We start from the raw sequence: 18,803 nt of genomic DNA, 5'->3' as shown, positions 1-18,803 counted from the left end.
AGTTCATCATTCCTGCAAAATAAAGTTTACAATCATAAAATATTGACAAAAGAGTAGATCCATAAGAAGCAAAACAAAACAAAAAAAAGTACAGGTTGTTATTTTGTGGTTATGGGGTCCTATCTGGTAGCGTAATGCCTAAGGCACTTGACTGCTAACCAGAAGGCTAGCTATTCAAACCCACCAGCCACTCCTCAGAATGAAGGTTGGGCAATCTACTTCCGTAACGATACCACCTTGAAAACCCAAGGAGGGGTTGCTATGAGTTGAATTTGACTAGACTGCAGTGTGTTTGTTTTGTTTTGTTTGGGGGGCTCCTATCTCCATTATCCCTTTGCTCTTCTTTCTGTCATTTTTTAAAAAATCAACAGAGAGCTAAAATGTATGAAAACCCCACATTTAGAGTCCACTGGATTTAATTTCAATTTTTACCAGCTCCTAAAGATAAGTCCCAACAGGAATTATGACATGGTACAGCTACCACGATCATTTCATGTGCAAAATAAAAACTAATTCTAGAAAATCGATATCTAATTTTTATTGTAATTGATCTTACCATCAACACAGATTATATGACTCATATATATGTAAGCTTAATGGATTGATGCTTGCATGAAATAAAAACTGAAATACAGTATTCTACACTTGGGGAAAAATACACTCTAACAGTATAAAGTCGGATGGTATTTCTTATGTATAAGTGAAATCTTATTCAGGATTTATTTAACACAGAATTTGAATAATTCTTTTTGATTATTGACATTAGAATTCAACAGGAGCATCTTCATTTTTACCATTTTGATTTAATTCTGTATACTATTAGTTATCTGATAGTACTTTTCTGATTCTACATGTGCAACAAATCTATCTAATAATAGTGATAAAAATGATTAAAAATAAAATAAGCTTTTACTGGAAGGAAAATTTCCATGATCTCTCATTATAAGTTACTTGGGAAGTCCTAAATCATAAGTTCACATAAAATTCTTCTTTAAGATACAAAGATATTTCTTAGTTTCTATCTCATTATTCATATAATTGTACTGTGAGATATACATAGGACAGGGTGATTTGGAAAAACTATTTCAGAAACTTAGGTCTACAAAAATGAAAATTGATAAGTCAGATCAGAGAAGTTTTCAGTTTTTTAAAAAAGTTAAGCTGATTAACAAAACTCATATGACATTTGTGTGCTGTCAAGTTAATTTCAACTCATAAAAACCCTATAAGACAGAACAGAACTGCCTCCATAGGGTTTCCTAGTTTGTAATCTTTAAAGGAGCAGATCACCAGGTCTTTTCCCTTTCAGAGTCACTGGTGGGTTTGAACCACAAACTTTTAGTTAACAGTTGAATGATTAACTATTGCACCACCAAGTAGATTTCTTTCCTATGACACTAAAAAATAAAAACAAACAAACAAAAAAAAGCTGTCATCAAGTGAATTTCAACTCATAGTGACACTATAATGGCATCACTAGGATAGGTGTCACCCAGTGTGGTAAGTCCTGATATCAACTCTTGAGGGCAAGGCTAACCAGCAAAGCCCCACCTTCAAGCTCTGTCACCATGGTTCCTCGTAGACCCTCCCCCCTCCCAATGGCCAAGGCAAAGACCCTCGTGTCCACTCAACTGTGGGTGTTGTGACTGACTCACCTATAACTGACTAGCAGGTTCTTGGGGAGGGTGATGAGTTACTGGACTAAGTGAGTGTCTTAGTTCTCTAGTACTGCTATAACCAAAAATATCACAAGTGGATGGCTTTAACAAACAGAAATTTATTCTCTTATAGTTTAGAATATGCTAGAAGTCTAAATTCAGATTGCTGGCTATAGGGGCATAGTGGAGCCCCCTTGACCTTCGATTTCAGCTCTGCCTTCCAAGCCCAATAGAGGCTTCTCCTGACTCATGCAGCTGCTGGCTGCTGAGGCTGACAAATCCAAGATTTGCAGGTAAATCGGAACAGTCCCAAGATCAGCAGGCAACAGAGAAGGCCACTTGTTCAAGCCCAGGAACTGGAGATAATGAATAGCCAAATACAGGATGCTGTTCTTATATACTGGAAGCAGTCCACACCCAAAGACAACACTGACTTCAACTGACTAACTGCACATAGCAGATTCCACCATGGAAGTGATTACACCACATTCAGTCTCCTCATGGGGAATGACTACATCCAGATGCCAAGCTACTCAAAATTATGGTGAAGCCAAGTTAACACACCACTTTAATTACCACCAACCCTACTGAAACCACTGCTTTGGCAGTGCTGCACCTGTGATACCTGCCTAATCACCATTGCTGCTACTGTGGACCTTGGGGTAATTTTGAAGTCATTTCCTCTGACATGTCAGAGGGTTCAGTATGCATTCCCATCCATCTCCAACCCCTTGTGATGCCACTGCCCTATAAGACAGAGTAGAGCTACCCCCATACAGCTTCCAAGGCTGAAAATCTTTAGGGAAACTGGCTGTCATATCTTTTCTCCCACTGAGTTGCTGGGGTGTTCAAACCATCCATCTTTTCGTTAGCAGTTGAACACTTTATCCACTTTGCCACCAGGGCTCCTTTCGTATGGGTATAACCTCTTTTTTCCTTCTTCTTTTTAAAATAAAATATTAACTTACAGAAAGTGTTTGTAATAGATTAATATTTTATTTTTCCCTTTCTATAATGTACTCTACATTGAAGAACTCTGTATTCTTCTAGAATGGGTATTTTTGAGGCAGTTTCACTTAATTATTTGTGGTGGATGTTGTTTTCTTGTGCCTAAATCTTCTGTGAACAAAGAAATGTGTTCATATTTCTAGTACAAGGAAAATATTTATGAAGTTGGCAAAAGTATATCATTTATTTGGATGAAGCTGACAGAAAACATGCATCCTGGAACACAGGTCTTGGGTTAATTTAGACTGTTGTTGTTAGGAGCCATCAGGTCAGTTCCAACTCACCAGAATGAAACTTGTCACACTCCTTTATAATCATAGCTATGGTTGAACCCATTGTTGCTGTTACAGAGACAATTTCCTTGATGGTCTTGCTCTTTTGCTGCTGACTCTCTGCTCTACCAAGCATAGTATCCTTCTCCACAGACTTGTCTCTCCCGATAACATGTCCAAAAGAACTGAGTCAAAGTCTTGCCAACATCATTTCTAAGTTTCCAGCTGTACTTCTTTTAAGATAGATTTGTTCATTCTTCTGGTAATCTATGGTATATTCAATATTCTTTATCAACATCATAATTAAAGTATCAATTCTTCTTTGGTCTTCCTTATTCATCATCCAGCTTTCACATGCTTATGAGACTACTGAAAAGACTAGGGTCAGATGCACCCTAGTCTTCAAGGTGACATCTTTGCTTTTTATCCCTTAAGGAGATCTTTTGCAACAGATTTGCCCAATGCAATAGATCATTTGATTTCTTACCTACTGCTCGCATGAGGATGGATTCTGTATCCAAGTAAAATGAAAGGCTGAACAACTCAAACTTTTCTCCATTTTTCATAATATCACTTGGTCTGGTTGTGAGGATTTTTTGTTTTCTTTATGTTGAGGTATAATCCATAAAGATTGCAGTCTTTTATCTTCATCAGTAAGTGCTTCAAGTCCACTTTCAGCAAATAAGGCTGTGTCATCTGCATATCACAAGTTGTTAATGCATCTCAATCCTGATGTTGTGTTCTTTTTCATATAGTCCAGCTTCTAAGATTTTTGCTCAGCATACAGACTTAATATGTATGGAGAAAGGATAGAACTCTGACTCACACCATTCCTGATTTTCAACCATGCAGTATCCACTGTTCTGTGGTCTATGTACAGGTTCCTCATGAGCACAATTAAATGTTCTGGAATTCCTATTCTTCAAAATGTTATCCATAATCTGTTACGATCCATGTAGTTGAATGCCTTTGCATAGTCAATAAAATGCAGGAGTATTTAGATTAGTGAGTATTAAATAGGCTACATTTTTTAGGAGACCCAAAGGAAGTATGCATCTTAACTTTACAAAAATCTCATATATGACTAGATAGAAGTATAACACAGTTCAATTTTTTCCAAGTTTGTAATAATATCCATTTACATGGGAAGTTACTCTGGAGTATTAAAAATCCTATTTGATTTTCACATACCATGGATTTACTGTTGATGCTGCTGTTAGTTGCCATTAAGTTAGTTCTTACTCACAGCAACACTATGTGTGCAAAGTAGAACTCCTGTACATGGTTTTCAAAGGCATGACCTTTCAGAAGCAGATCTCCAGTTCTGTCTTTTGAGGTACCCCTGAGTGAATTCAAACCTTCTTTCAGCCAGTGCTTGGGCTTTTAATTGTTTGTATCCCTCAGATTCTCCTTGACTTTTAGTTACATATATTTTGTATGAATCAAGATATACATGATATATTTATTTCCAATTATCAAGTATACTTAAAAATCAGGATTCCCTTATTTTTGAGTACTGGAATTTAAAAAAAGAAGAAGAAGAAGAGAGAGAAAGCAAGCAAGATGACCCATGCTATAACTGAAATCTGTCCATTGGAGTTTCAATATCACAAAAATGTAATAAAAGTAAATGAAGAAGAAAAGTTGCAGAAGAACTTTCAGGAGAGCTGATACTTCCTAATGAGACCTAAAAACACGTTTTCAAAACATGCGTATCTGAAAGCGTCAAGCACAGGGTAAAATTTAGAAGCTGCTATGAAAGATAGAGGTGGAATGGACTTGATAGCAGTGGGTTTATTTGGTTGTATATTGTTGTTGGTGAAAGATAGCCTCTCCAGAGGGACCTGACAGATAGTTTTGATCCACTCTCTACTCTGGGTATGTAACTTCACAAAACTTGTTCATATGTATATACTTTGAAAACAATTTATAAACTTCAAATTTCTCCATATTTGTTCCAGATTTTCATTGAATAAACTAACTTTAGTTATTAGACTATTTCAGTTAACAAGAGATGGTAAACCTAAATTGATGGACCATCATTTTTAGTTACAGAAATGTACTGTTGCAGTGCTAAGTAATTAGGTGTGTTATTCTAAATTTTCAAAACATTAGTAGATTTCAAGTATTAAAAAATAATGAATTTTGCAAGTACTAAAACAACTAAGTAATTTTTTCCCTTTTTCAGTCACTTTTACAGGTATTTATGTTTTATCATATAATAAAATGCTTAGTCTCTTCCTCATAATGCACTAATATATTTTATGGCATTTTACTACATTGTAATGGTTATTTTATATACTATTTGCATGCATAATTGCATTATGAGAATGTTTACAAATAAACTACCATACACTGATAATTTATTTCAATTGTGTATTAAGTTTACCTTTGTTATTTTTAGAATTAGAAAAGTTAACAATGTCTTTCATTAGGTGATTTTTGAAGAAAGGATTATGTTTTGGGTGTGAAGTCATGAAAATAATGCACCTGCCTTTAAACAATATCACAACATATGCATCTGAATGAGAACTAACAACTTGAAAGTTAGTACATTTACTCCAGTGATTTATAATTACTTAAAATATTTCCAAAGCTTTTCAAAATTGTCTTTACTGCATGCTAGTCAGAAAAAGTATCTTATAGTACTTTATAACTACACACTGTTAAAAAAGAAAAAAAAAAAAACCCACATTTTGGCCTCTTGGTCATCCACATTACCTATTAGATTTGATTGCTGTGTTTCCTATATCCTTCTGAAAATTAAGTCTACTCTCAAACTCTCCCTTCCAATGGGATATATATATATATATATATATATACATATATATATATATATATATATATATATATATAATATAATCTGGAGTACTGACAACACCATTGTAATAATTGAGCCTAACAAAGACACTGAGTGAGAAATGCTCAGTATTCAACATATTTGATTCTAACATTTGTTTTTAAAAATCATTCATAGTACCTGATAGTCACACCTCATAAAAGTCAAAAGGCATATCTGTCTCTATCTCTGCCTTAATTTATATCTATCATAGTTAAATTGGAAATATGACACAAAGAATCGTTATTTTTTTCTGTTCATATTGTATTTTGGAAATTATTAGTTCATTAAATGTGTAAAACTGCAGTTATATGTAGGATATATTTTAATCAATGTAGTTAATTGTGTTAACCAATGTGCATGTAAATACAACTTATATACACACAGTTTGCATTCCTTGTATCTGTTCTAATGACTTTTGGCTTTCATATTTTGATGAGCATCCTCTTTATTACTAAAGAAAAAAAACTATTTTAGAAGCATTCACGTATCCTCAGCACTTGTATTTTGACCCAGGCATAACCATGCTTGTGGAAAATTTTAATAAATACTTCTCCCATATTAATTTTCATCTTGGGAAACATTGTTTTCTCTACCAGTATCAGTGTCCTACTGTTCTGTACTGTACTATAACCTCTGTCAGTTGAGTTTCACAATCACATATATTGTTACAGATATTGATGGAAAACTGCATTTTAAACATAAAGTTGTCTCCCTGAGGGTAGGCACCGAGACTTCATTATTTTGTGGAAAGTCTGTGATGTTGTGTCATAATAGTCATATCCTAAGCTATGAAAAAAAATTTATACATACATACAAACTGTCAATTATAGCTTTCCTGACCCTTGCTATCTTCACCTGAGCAATTGTTTTTCTCTGACCCATTCTGATTCCATCAAACTACCAAGTAGGCAGCTCTATTAATCACCTTATGCAGTAGAAGGAAGTGGAAAAAAATCTCCTATCTCTTCCACGCATCTTCACATCCAAACATGCACTTTCACCCTCCTCGCTCATTTTTCTGATTCTCACTTCTCATAGATCAGTCTACTCCAATGCAAGCAACAGTAGTTTTTTTTTTAGATGTACACAAAGGTTCTCTCAACACTCTTTCAAAGTTGCCTCCTTTGTTTAATACTTCCCCTATTACCTAGGAGAAGGGAGGTCTCTCAATTCTGTATTTGTTATAAATGCACAGCATAGGGTTACCAGAAAGTGTGGTTGAGAAGCATAAGGAGCAACAACGATAATGTATGTTTAAATAACTAAAATAACTTAAGTTTTAGAGTAAAATATCATCAACAATTTACATTTTTTAAATGTACTTTTAAATTTCTACATGAACTTCTCTAACTCCTTCATTACAAAGTCCTTGAGTATCAGCATAAAGACAAGTGTATAAATAAATTCATGTTAACAGTCACCATCATATTAAAACCTTAATAAGGTGTCAAAATAATAAATGAATTCCTATTAACATAATACTGTTTTAAAAACTTTTAAAAAAAAAAATCTACTACACTAAAAATTATTTTCAGAAATAGTCATATTGTAGGAGTTCCTTGGTGGTACAAATATTTAAACACTCTACTACTAATGAGAAGGTTGATGGCTTGAACATGCCTACGGGCTCCTCAGAGTATGTGAAAAGCTCTGCCCATGAACATATAATTACTAAGCAATGCAGTGGTTTAATTATTGAAATGGAAACACTACAGATAATTTGGCTAGATGATCAATATGTCTATTAGCCTTACTAAAAGAGTCTTCAATTATTTAAAAGCTGCATGTGCAGCAAGTGTAGGTGATTGTGATGAAGAATTTGTTGTGAGTAGGGGCTGGTTCAATTGTTTAAAGTGGGGCAAATTTACATAATATTAAAATGCAAGATGAAATAGCAAGTATGAGTGTTAAGTGCTATGAGTGATTTTCCTGAAATGTTGAAAAAAATATATATATATATTGAGAAAGGAGGTTATTTGTCAGACTAAATATTTAATGTAGATGAGGCTGGCTTAATTTTGGGGAAAAAAAGCACTTTGGATTACCTTTGCCCTAAGTTAAGGTTCATATTTTTATTCCCCAAAACTACATTGTTACTTCCACCAATAGATCAGGGAGCCACAGCCTCCTTTTAGTTCTATTATTTATGGCAGATCTTCTTGCATTAATCAAGGCTACCAAACATAAGGTGATGAGCTTAAGGGGGTTCTGCAGGAATTATAATATAGATGATACCATCAAAAATATTGTTGTGTCTTGGGATTAAATGGTGCAGTTAAAAATGAAAGGAATGTGGAACATATTGTACCCTCAATTCACACATACTCTCCAGGAGTTTGGAGCTGATGACATTACTGAGACAAGGCAAGCTATAGTTGATATTACCAGATGCAGTTAGGTATCAGTGGAAATGATATCACAGAGCTACTTCACTACCTTGCTGAAAAATTAACCATGAAGATCTTACGGAATTAGAGCAGCAGATGATAGCATTTGAGAAGATGACTGGGACCTAAAGACTCCAGAACTGAAAAAGTTTATGTTGAAAGAGTTGGCTGAAGCCTTTGTCTCATTGAAGCAAGAATGGCAAAGTGAGTGGAATGAGATCCTAATATAGAGAGCTTCACCAAAGTTTACTACCACAAGGCCATTTATGACAAGATAAAGAAAAGCCTCCCTTGATGCCACTTCAAGAAATTGACTCCAGTGGAAAACCGTCCCCTGACCAGCAGCAGATTCAAACCCTGACTCCCCAGCACAAGGTCCATCCTCTCCAACAACAGCCTCATCAATTTCAACAGTAGCCATAGCTCCAACATCTTCTCCCACATTAGCTAATTATTAAGGTTATCATCATATTACCCTTTCCAATATGCAAGACATCAATGAAACAAAGGAAGTATTAATCTTTAATCATGATCTTTTTTCTTTTTTCTCATAGTACCTAAGTCATTTGACTGCTAACCAGAAGGCTGGAGGTTCAAATCCGCCAGCCACTCCTCAGAAGGAAGACTGGGCAATCTACTTCTGTAGAGACCCTGCCTTGAAAACCCAAGGAGGGGTCACTATGATTTGGAAACATCTAGATGGCAGTGAGTTTTTTTTAAACAGTTTTAAGAATTATTTTTTAATTTTTCTTTTTTCATAGTACTGTAAACCTACACACATACACCCACACACAGATTCTCTCTTTCTTCAGTACAGTATCAAACACTGTTGTTAGGTACTATCAAGTTGGTCCTGACTCATGGTGAGCCTATGTACAGCAGAACAAAACAATGCCTAGTCATGGACCATCCCCACAATTTTTGCTGTACTTGAGCCCAAGGCTTCAGCTACTGTGTCAATCCGTCCTGTTGAGTGTCTTCCCCTTTTTAGCTGATTTTACCAAGCATGATGTCCTTCCCCAGGGAATGATCCCTTCTGAAAACATGACCAAAGTAGTTGATGAAGTCTGGCCATTCTCCCTTCCAAAGAACATTCCATTTGCACTTCTTCCAGGACAGATTTGTTCATTCTTCTGGCAGTCCATGATATATTCAGTATTCTTCACCAACAGCATAATTCAGAGGCATTAAGTCTTCTTCAGACTCCCTTATTCATTGTCCAGCTTTCACATGCATATGAGGAGACTGAAAATGCTCTGGCTTGGGTCAGTTACACCTTAGTCTTCAAAATGACATCTTTGCTTCTGAACACTTTATACAGGTCTTTTGAAGCAGATTTCCCCAGTGCAATACAACATCTGATTTCTTGACTGCTGCTTCCATGGGTGTTGATTGTAGATTTAAGTAAAATTAAATCCTTAATGACTTCAATATTTTCTCCATTTATCATGATGTTGCTTATTGGTCCAGTTGTGAGAACTTTGTTTTCTTTATGTAGAGGTGTAATCTATACTGAACACTTTAATCTTTGTTCTATATCAGTGAGTGCTTCAAGCCTCTTCACTTTCACGAAGCAAGGTTATGTCACCTGCATATGGCAGGCTGTTAATGAGTCTTCCTCCAATCCTGATGTCATGTTCTTCTTCATATAATTCAGTTTCTCAGATTATTTGTTCAGCATGTAGATTGAATAAATGGTGAAAGGATACAATCCTGATGCACACATTCTTGATTTTAAATGCTGCAGTATCCCCTTGTTCTGTTAGAATGACAGACTCTTCTTCTATGTACAGGTTCTTCATGAGCACAATTAAGGGTTCTGGAATTTCAGTTATTTGCTATGTTAACCATAATTTGCTATGATTCACATAGTCAAATGACTTTGCTTAGTCAATGAAACACAGGTAAACATCTTTCTGGTCTTATTTACTTTCAGCCAAGATCCACCTGGCATCATCAATGATATCCTTCCTTCCATATCCTCTTCCAAATCTAGTTTGATTTTCTGGAAGTTCCCTGTCAATATGCTGCTGCAACCATTTTTGAATTAACTTTAGCAAGATTTTAGTTGCATGTGATACTGTAAAATAATTTCCACTTTCTGTTGAAATCACAAATATTCATCTTTTCCTGTCTATTGGCCAAATAGCTATATTTCAAATATCTTGGCAAAACAAGGAAGCACTTGCTATGCTGCATCACTTCATTGAAACCTCTTAATGGGTACTTGATCAATTCTTGAAGCCTTAATTTTTGCCAGTTCCTTCAATGTGGCTTTGACTTCTTTCAACAATACCATTGGTTCTTGATCATATGCTACCTCCTGAAATAGTAGTACATTGACCAATTCTTTTTGGTACAGTGAATCTGTGTACTCCTTTTCAATCTTCTATTGATACTTCCTGCTTCATTCAATATTTTATCCATAAAATTCTTCAATATTGCAACTTGAAGCTTGAATTTTTTCTTAAGTTCTTTCATCCAGAAAAGTATCTAGTGTGTTCTTCACTTTTGGTTTTCTAACTCTAGGTCTTAGCCCATTTCATTATAATACTTTACTGTCTTCTCAAGCTGCCCTTTGAAATCTTCTGTTCAGCTCTTTTATCTTGTAATATCTTCCATTCACTTTAGCTATTTTCCATTCAAGAGCAAGTTTCAGAGTCTCTTCTGACACCCCTTTTGGTATTTTCTTCCTCTCCTGTCTTTTTAATGACCTTTTGGTTTCTTCATGTATGATGTCCTTGATGTCATCCCACAACTCGTCAGGTCTTCAGTTATTAGTGTCTTATGCATCACATCTGTTCTTCAGATGGTCTCTAAATTCAGGTGGGATATAATTAAGGTCACATTTTGGCTTTCAAGCACTTGTTTTCATTTTCTTCAGCTTCAACTTAAACTTGGCTGTGATAATATTCCATTATATGGATATGGGAGCTCTGGTGGCTTAGTGCCTAAGGCATTTGACTGCTAACCAGAAGGCTGGCAGTTCAAACCCACCAGCCACTCCTTGGAAAGAAGGATGGGCAAACTTCTGTAGTGATACTGTCTCAGAAACCCAAGGGGTTGGATCTGACTCGATGACAGTGAGTTGGGTTTTGGTTTTTGGATTATAATGTTTGAAGGAGCTTTGGTGGTGCAGGCATTTCACTGCTAACCAGAAGATTGGTGGTCCAAACCCACCAGCTGCTCCATGGAAGGAAGATGGGACAAGTACTTCTGCAGAGTTTTCCCACCTCAAAAACCCAATGGAAGTCACTATGAGTCAGAATTGACTAGATGGCAATGAGTTTGGTTTTGGGTTTTATTATTATGTTTAAGATGCTTTAGTGTATTTGGAAGTATTTCTAAGGTGTTTTATCCACAGAAAGCTAAAATAGATATTATATACTAAGACAAACATTTAAATCTCTGGCATATGTATCTGTTGTGATTTACCTACAAATTCAAATTAAAAACAGACTTAGGAGAAAATCTCTTTCATTACCCAGGAACTCCCTATTCAACCTCTGGGTCTTTGTTACTGTTGATTCCTTTTAATTGACTTTTAATTTGGCAATTCACTCTTGATAAATTCTATTTATTCTTAAATGTTCAGCTTAAACATCACCTCTACTTGGAAAACTTACCTGCAGTTGTTTATGCAACTCCATAAACAAGGTTTCACAGAAATCAAGACCAATTTCTTATTTATCATTTCATCAAAGGACATTTCAGTATTCACTTACCAAAGGTTTTAGATAGGTGTGGGTTCAAATCTTGGATGTCATCCATATTTATTGTATCACTGGAGCTGCTCACCTAATCTGATAACACTCCATTTCCTCATAGATAAAGTAGGGATAATAATAGTACATGAAGGATGGGTGTTAGTCAATATTTTGGACTCAGTATACAGTAGATGTTAGCTATTCTGATGGCAATCGTGGTGATGATGATGATGATGATAATGAAGGTACTCAAAAAATATGTGCTCAATAAAAATATAACTGAATTAAAGGAATTCACTATTATTAAAACCTATTTCTATGGGATTATGTAGTCCAAATTCCAAACAACCTGTTCAAAATTAACACTTGAAACAGGGTACATGTAGTGTTATTGGGCTATTACCATAAACTTTACTGGTACGACCCTGCTGATGGTGATAAGGATGAAGTTGCCAAAAGAAAACAACTTCTGTGTGTCAAGCAGTAGGCATGTTCTGTAGCACAACTCCTATCCAATCATTTCTTGACCCAACACCAATCTTAGAAAAAGATGGGAAAAAATGAGGAATTTCTAGAGATAAAAAAGCCAACAAAAGGGTTTTCAAACCAAAAATACCACCTAGCATACTTTGTGGTTGAAGATAAAGTGATTTAAGTTTAAGTCTAACTAGCATATTAAACATATATATATTGAAAAATATGATGTCAATATCTGCCAGGATATTAATAAAAAGTGAGAAAGATGAAAGTCATTGCTCGAACAATTCTAAGGGGCCATTATAAACTTCAGATGGTAAACATTAAAACATATATATATGTAATATATTTTTTAAAATAGGAAGGGCTTTTAAGTTAACATAAGCATGAAATTGAAAATTAAAAAAAATTCTCATTGCAAATTGTGTTCTGTATGAAAAGAAATTGCAGATCAAAAGACCTTGAAGCATTTCTTTTTACAAAGGAAAATATTTTTTGCTCTTTAGCTGACTATTGACTTGGGCAGCAGAGGGAAAGAAAAGTGCATTGGAAAATGGAAGATGTGTTTTAAAAGAAATCATTAAAAATATTAGTATAAATTGGTTCATTACTGATGGCTCAAATGTGAAAAATATTGATGTTAATGATGGTAATTATGACAGTTGAAAAGTATGTAAATAACAAAAAGGCAAAAGCTGCTTAGGAAATACTATGGTACAATTTATAATGATTAGCAGTAAAGCACACTAATATGTAGGATGCAACATTTTGAAGGTCAAGTAACTATCAACTTGCCATAATATCATTCAATTAAATACACAATAAAATCTAACATTATTTATGGAGAGAATAAAGTAATGTCTGTAGAATAGTATATTATAAACTCTGGCTGTATGTACAAGCAGAAATGCCTGATCTAATGCATCATTAAACAGCTGTAGCTTTGCTCTACATTTTTTAAACATTAGACTAATTATGATGGGGGTTGGTCTTACTATATGCTGCATGCTTAATCTTTTTTAAGAGCCTATCAAATTGAATCATGAGATAAAAGTTGTGTCTGCTACAGGCAAACACATGCAATATTAACAATGTACAATATCCTGGTTTAATTGGAAAAAGTCTATGTTGTCTTAAATACATTTAGGAGTATAATATCACACAGTTCTAGTTTGAACTTTCCATTTAATTATATTTTAAAACTAATTTATCTGTCTTGGAACTTTTCTTTTCTCTCTGCTACATAAAATGTTGGTCTATTAACCCAACTAAAACCAGCTTCTGCTAAAAATGAAAAGAGAGAGTAAAAGAGATTTAGTGAGGTTTGGAAGGAAGAAAGGAGTGGTCCTGGTGGAAACTACAGACAAGAAATATCTTTAAACAGATTACCAAATGTAGGTCTGTTCATCAAACCAATGAGTTCAACTGTACCCAACAAAGATCCATTCTAGCATTCTCCCTCTAGGCTACATATCCTAATGTTCTTTAAATAAGATCTACGTTTTTCAGAAAATAATGCCTTTTGGAATCTTTTTCTCCTCTTGGTCTCTATCTCTCTAGCCATTTCCTACATCCAGGGTTTGCAACATAAAATCTCCAAATCCCTTACTATCCTCACAGATAGGGGGCCCGGTACTAAAGAAGGTATCTGAAGGTGAAACCTACCTATAGAGCCTGGTCTTCAAGAACCTCTGTGCTTATGTTCCCAAAGTTAATGAGTCTGCTTTCTACAATTTAAAGTTTTTCAGCTTTAGTTGTTCCTTACTTCAGTCTTCAACATTCACACCAAAAATAAAATAGAGTGTGGAGTCATGAAGAATCAACAGTCAAGTATAAATTTGACATGGGAAGTTCACACTTACTATTTAGTTAATTTAAATTTTTTTTTCAGTATCATGAAATCAAACAGTATAACATAAAATGAATTAATTGCTCAACTTTAACCTCAAAATTAATTTTTTTATAATAAATTCTAATGAAGTGTTAAAGATTGTTTACCTTTACAAATAGTGACACCATTTCCTGAAAATCCCATGTTGCAATAGCAGGCTTCAACTCCATTATGTACTTCGCATTTTGCATTTGGGAGACAAGGTGTCTTGGTGCAACTTTGAGTATGGGTACAATTGAGCAAAGTGGAAAAGCCCACTAAATGAAAGAGAGAAAAACATCTTTTCAAAAAGGAGAAAACACTCAACCCGTTTTTGAGTTAAAGCACAAGTATATAATAGCTCTCTGTCAGCAGTACTACTGATGGCCTTTTAGAATCATTTTCTGCTAAAAATTTTAATATAGTCTTTTTTCTTTCCATTTAGATAAATGGGTTATGTGAATGTACCCAAAGGAATCTTTAGCTAAATAACAGCACAAGAGCAGGTAAACAAACGAATTAAGGTTTTTCATCAATTTCAAACTTATCAAGTAAATCTCAACTAAGCTAAAAAGTAGTAAACAACCCCACTGTATAATGAAAACAACATTCTGAGATCTTTGCACCACAGAAATCAAAAAAGCCCTTCAGCCTGAGGTGAGATACTTTTACAGATAATTTTGCATCACTATAAAGCAATCTTCCCTCTCTAGGAGTCATTTTGTGCAGAAATCAAAGAAAATTGAGTACTCAAATTCAAATTTGCCATATTTTAAAATGAAGAGAAACAACCTTAACATTCATGGGAATAAATATTATTATTTTTGCTGTGTTATCATGATTGGCTTTAATACAGTTTTTTCAAGAATAAAATTTATTTTCCTTTTTCTTCCATGAGGGGAAATTAAAACAAAATTCAACATGATGGTCAAAGACTGATCTTCATGAAATAGAATACAACACAAATATGATCAGCAAAAAAGAAGCATAAAAGAGAAGACTTAACTTCAGAGTTACTGAAAATAAAAGTTGGAAATGGTATTTTATGGACTGTTAGGATAAGATAAGGAAAAGGCCTAGGACGTTCTCTTTTTATTGTTGCTCCAGACCTTCTGAAGGAAGCCTGCTTGTGGACGGACAGTTATGAATCATGATAGTTATTGTTCTGAAAACAGTCATCTGAGATGAATTGTCCTTATCTGGTACCAAGAGATTCTTAAGCATTCGATTCTAAATCCCAGCCTCACATAAGACAGTATAGGCTGTCTAAACCAGAATTAATTTGCCTTCAAAGATTTGATTTATTATCTTCCTTCACAAGAACATCAAAATGGTATTTTAAATGTACCCAAAGCCTGAGCTGGCAATTCCTTAGAATGCCAGGAAGCCTCCCATAGGTGTTTATGCTTTGGATTTCGCATGTTTCTTGGGGGAAGATCAGAGGAAAGGTCAAAGTCTGAGACTTTCGGGATCTTGTTAACTTTAGCAGAAGGAATAAAAAAGTTAACTTAGTCCCTTTGCCCTGAAGCCTCTGAGTTGAAAGGCCTAGTAGAAAAACATCCTGTGAAGGACTCCTCTTCTACTTGGAGGGTTTGCCAAATCCACTTGGCAAGTAAATTGCACCTTGTAAAAATTTCTTCCCTACAAATAGCCGGGCCCCTCCACAAACTCAGGGGACCTGTGGCCCTAAGCACTCACCTAGAAGCGGGAGGAGTTTCATTGGCGGCGGCCAAGTAGCTTGAGGCGGAGGTGAGCTCGGCGGGCTGTGCGGGACAGTGTGCAGGAGACGCGGCAGGGCGGGGGCGGCAGGGACCCAACTCCATCCCCTGTGACGCGCCGGCTTCCTCTGGACACTTTCCGGCCTTCTTTGTGTGACTGTATGTGTCAAGCCCTGAGTCTACTGGCCATGTCCGTCTCTGGCACCTTCCCCCGGGAAGAAGCTATGGGCTGGGCTCTGCTTCTTGCCTCTTGGACCACCAACTCCAGGACTATTGCAGACCCTCTTGGGAATCATTGTGCCTCCAGGCACGGACCCCAGAGTGTAGAGTGCCACTGCCAAAGCTTTCTTGGAGGAAGCAAAGCCTCTATAGCCCCATGGAGTGTTCCTGCTGAGAGAGCACCCAGAGTTAAATAGGTTTTAGGGGTTCTCTTCTGCAACTGAAATTCCAGAACACACATTTCTTTTGTTCACTAATAACTTTCCATAAAGAACAATAGGCCAAAAAGTTGACAGGAGACTCAGGTCCATTGCCAGTACTAAATGAGCCATTGCCAGTACTAAATCCTCACCTTGCTGATATTCAGGATTTCAGACTATACATTAAGATCAGTTCTCTATTATCTTTAGTTTGGATTGTGCTTAAAGTGACTATCCGAAAAGCCAACAAACAACAAAAACAAGTTTCAAAAATTAACAGCTATGGAAGCAAAACAATGCTTTTTTCCATTTTCAGCTAAAATCCACCCCACTGTAGCCTTGTCCTCAAAACATGTAGTTTTTCTTTTCAATGTTCCTCTATATAAATTGATTGTATAAAAACAGGCTAGTCAGATTAGAACATTGGGACAATTCTAGCTTAGAAATTAAAAATAACTATCAGGCAAAACTAATCTGTGACAGAAAGCAGATCAGTGGTTGCCTGAGGTTACAGTGGGACTTGGGTTGACAGAAGATAAGCATAAAGAAAAATTGTGAGGTGATGGGAACCTTCTGTACCTTGATAGGTACAGTAATTATGTGGATATATGCGTTTGTTGAAACTCCTTGGAAGGTGGTGCATTTCATTGCATGTAAATTATACCTCAATAAAGTTGAATTAAAGAAATTAAATGACTGGTGTTGGTGCTATCAACACAAACCATTTTATCATTAAATAGACAGAGATGCACCTTGTTCATATTCCATATCTATTCCATTTAATTTAACAAACATCTATGGAAAGTTTATGTTATGTAGAGAAAACACCCTCATAGATATAAAGAAACCATGACCCTTGGCCTCCAAACAACGTCTCAACTAGAAGGGCAACAATAAAACTAGTGTCAGTCACAATTATACAAATGTTTATGTATAGACACATAGCCCTGACTCTCCACTCCTCTACCTTTTCTAACTCAAACCAAACTCAGTGCCATTGAGTGGATTCTAACTCATAGTGACACTCTTTGGGTTTCAAAGGCTATAAATCTTTAAGGAAGCAGATCACCCCATCTTTCTTCTGCAAAGCGGCTGGTGGGTTTAAACTACCGGCTTTTTGGTTAGTGGTCAAGTGCCTTAACCTCTACACCACTAGAGCTCCTTCTAGCTTAATTTAATTCTTGCCACAAAGTTCTTAAGAATGGTGCTACCATGGATGAGATAAATGAAGGGAGATGTCGTGTGACTTGCACAGAGTCACAAAGCTAGTCTAAGTGACTGACTTTCATTCAAACGCAGGCTATTTTATTTATGAGTCACCCTCTCTATCACCTTGCAAGAATGAGGAGTCACCAGATATTTCTGTTCAGGGAGTCTGAACAGGTGGGCCCAGTGCCTTATATGCCATGAGAAAGAAGTTGAGGACTTCACTCTGTTGATAATTGTTGTAACTGTTTTTCTTTAAAGTCTTGTTTTTCTTCTTTTGTTTTTTTTAACTAGACCATGATTTATTAGAAAAACTCAGGCAGCAGTCTGAATGATGGATTTTAAGGAGATAGCAGAGGTAGGGAACTCAGAATAGCACAGGAAGTAGACTACAAATGCCTGAACAAGGGTAGGAGTATTTGAAGTGGGGAGAAAGGGACAGATTTCAGAAAGGATTAGATAAAGACAAATTGATATCTGCTTCGTCTGATAAGGTTGAGAGGTATGTGTGAGAAAAAGAGAGTGCAGAGGTTTCCCAGTCATGCCAGCAGAAGAAGATTGGACCAGTCACAAAAAGAGGAAAGAGGGCGGGGAGTGACTTAGAAGGGAAAAAAAAAAAAGTGATGAGCTTTGTTTTATAATATTACATTCAAAGTGCTCTAATAATCTGACTCTATGTGAAACAGGGCTCTGGTGGCACAATGGGTAAGGCATTTGGCTGCTAACCAGAAAGTCAGGGGTTCAAACCCACCAGGTGCTTCAGGGGAGGAAGATAGGGTGATCTACTTTCATAAAGATTTACAGCCTTGGAAACTTTATAGGGGTCTTAACAAGTCAGAATCAACTCGATGACAGAGTTCAAATTTATACAAAATTATGGAATATGTTTATGGTACTGAAGTTGAATCTCAATGTATATACACAGAAACTAACTTCAAAAGGTATAAATATGGAAATATTATTTTCTGATATAAGTTATGAACTAAAAAAGTACCTATTTTGAAAATCATTTAAAAATTAGTTTACTTCTCATTGTTGTTATTGTTGTTGTTGTTATGTGCTGTCAAGTCGGGCCCGACTCATAGCGACCCCTCCTTGGGTTTCAGGGGCAGTATCACTACAAAGGAGCTCTGGTAGCATAGTGCCTAAGCCACTTGACTGCTAACCAGGAGGCTGGCGGTTCAAACCCACCAGCCACTCCTCAGAAGGAAGGTTGGGCAATCCTACTTCTGTAGTGAT

General features: G+C 35.9%; 1 protein-coding gene across 1 annotated transcript in view; it reads right to left on the bottom strand.

The window, feature by feature from the left end:
* Positions 1-15,941, bottom strand: part of ADGRL4 (adhesion G protein-coupled receptor L4) — a 225,375-nt gene extending 209,434 nt beyond the window's left edge. The window contains exons 1-2 of the mRNA XM_007946485.2: positions 15,920-15,941; positions 14,350-14,499 (exon numbers count right to left, since the gene is read on the bottom strand). Coding sequence (XP_007944676.1) covers positions 14,350-14,499; positions 15,920-15,941 — 172 coding nt within the window. The remainder of the gene's footprint in view (positions 1-14,349; positions 14,500-15,919) is intronic.
* Between the last annotated feature and the right edge of the window lie 2,862 nt (positions 15,942-18,803).

Source organism: Orycteropus afer, unplaced genomic scaffold, assembly GCF_000298275.1.
Source record: "Orycteropus afer afer isolate SDZICR_OR568_19922 unplaced genomic scaffold, OryAfe1.0 scaffold00164, whole genome shotgun sequence".
Lineage (NCBI taxonomy): Eukaryota > Metazoa > Chordata > Mammalia > Tubulidentata > Orycteropodidae > Orycteropus > Orycteropus afer.
This window is presented reverse-complemented; position numbering and strand designations above follow the sequence as displayed.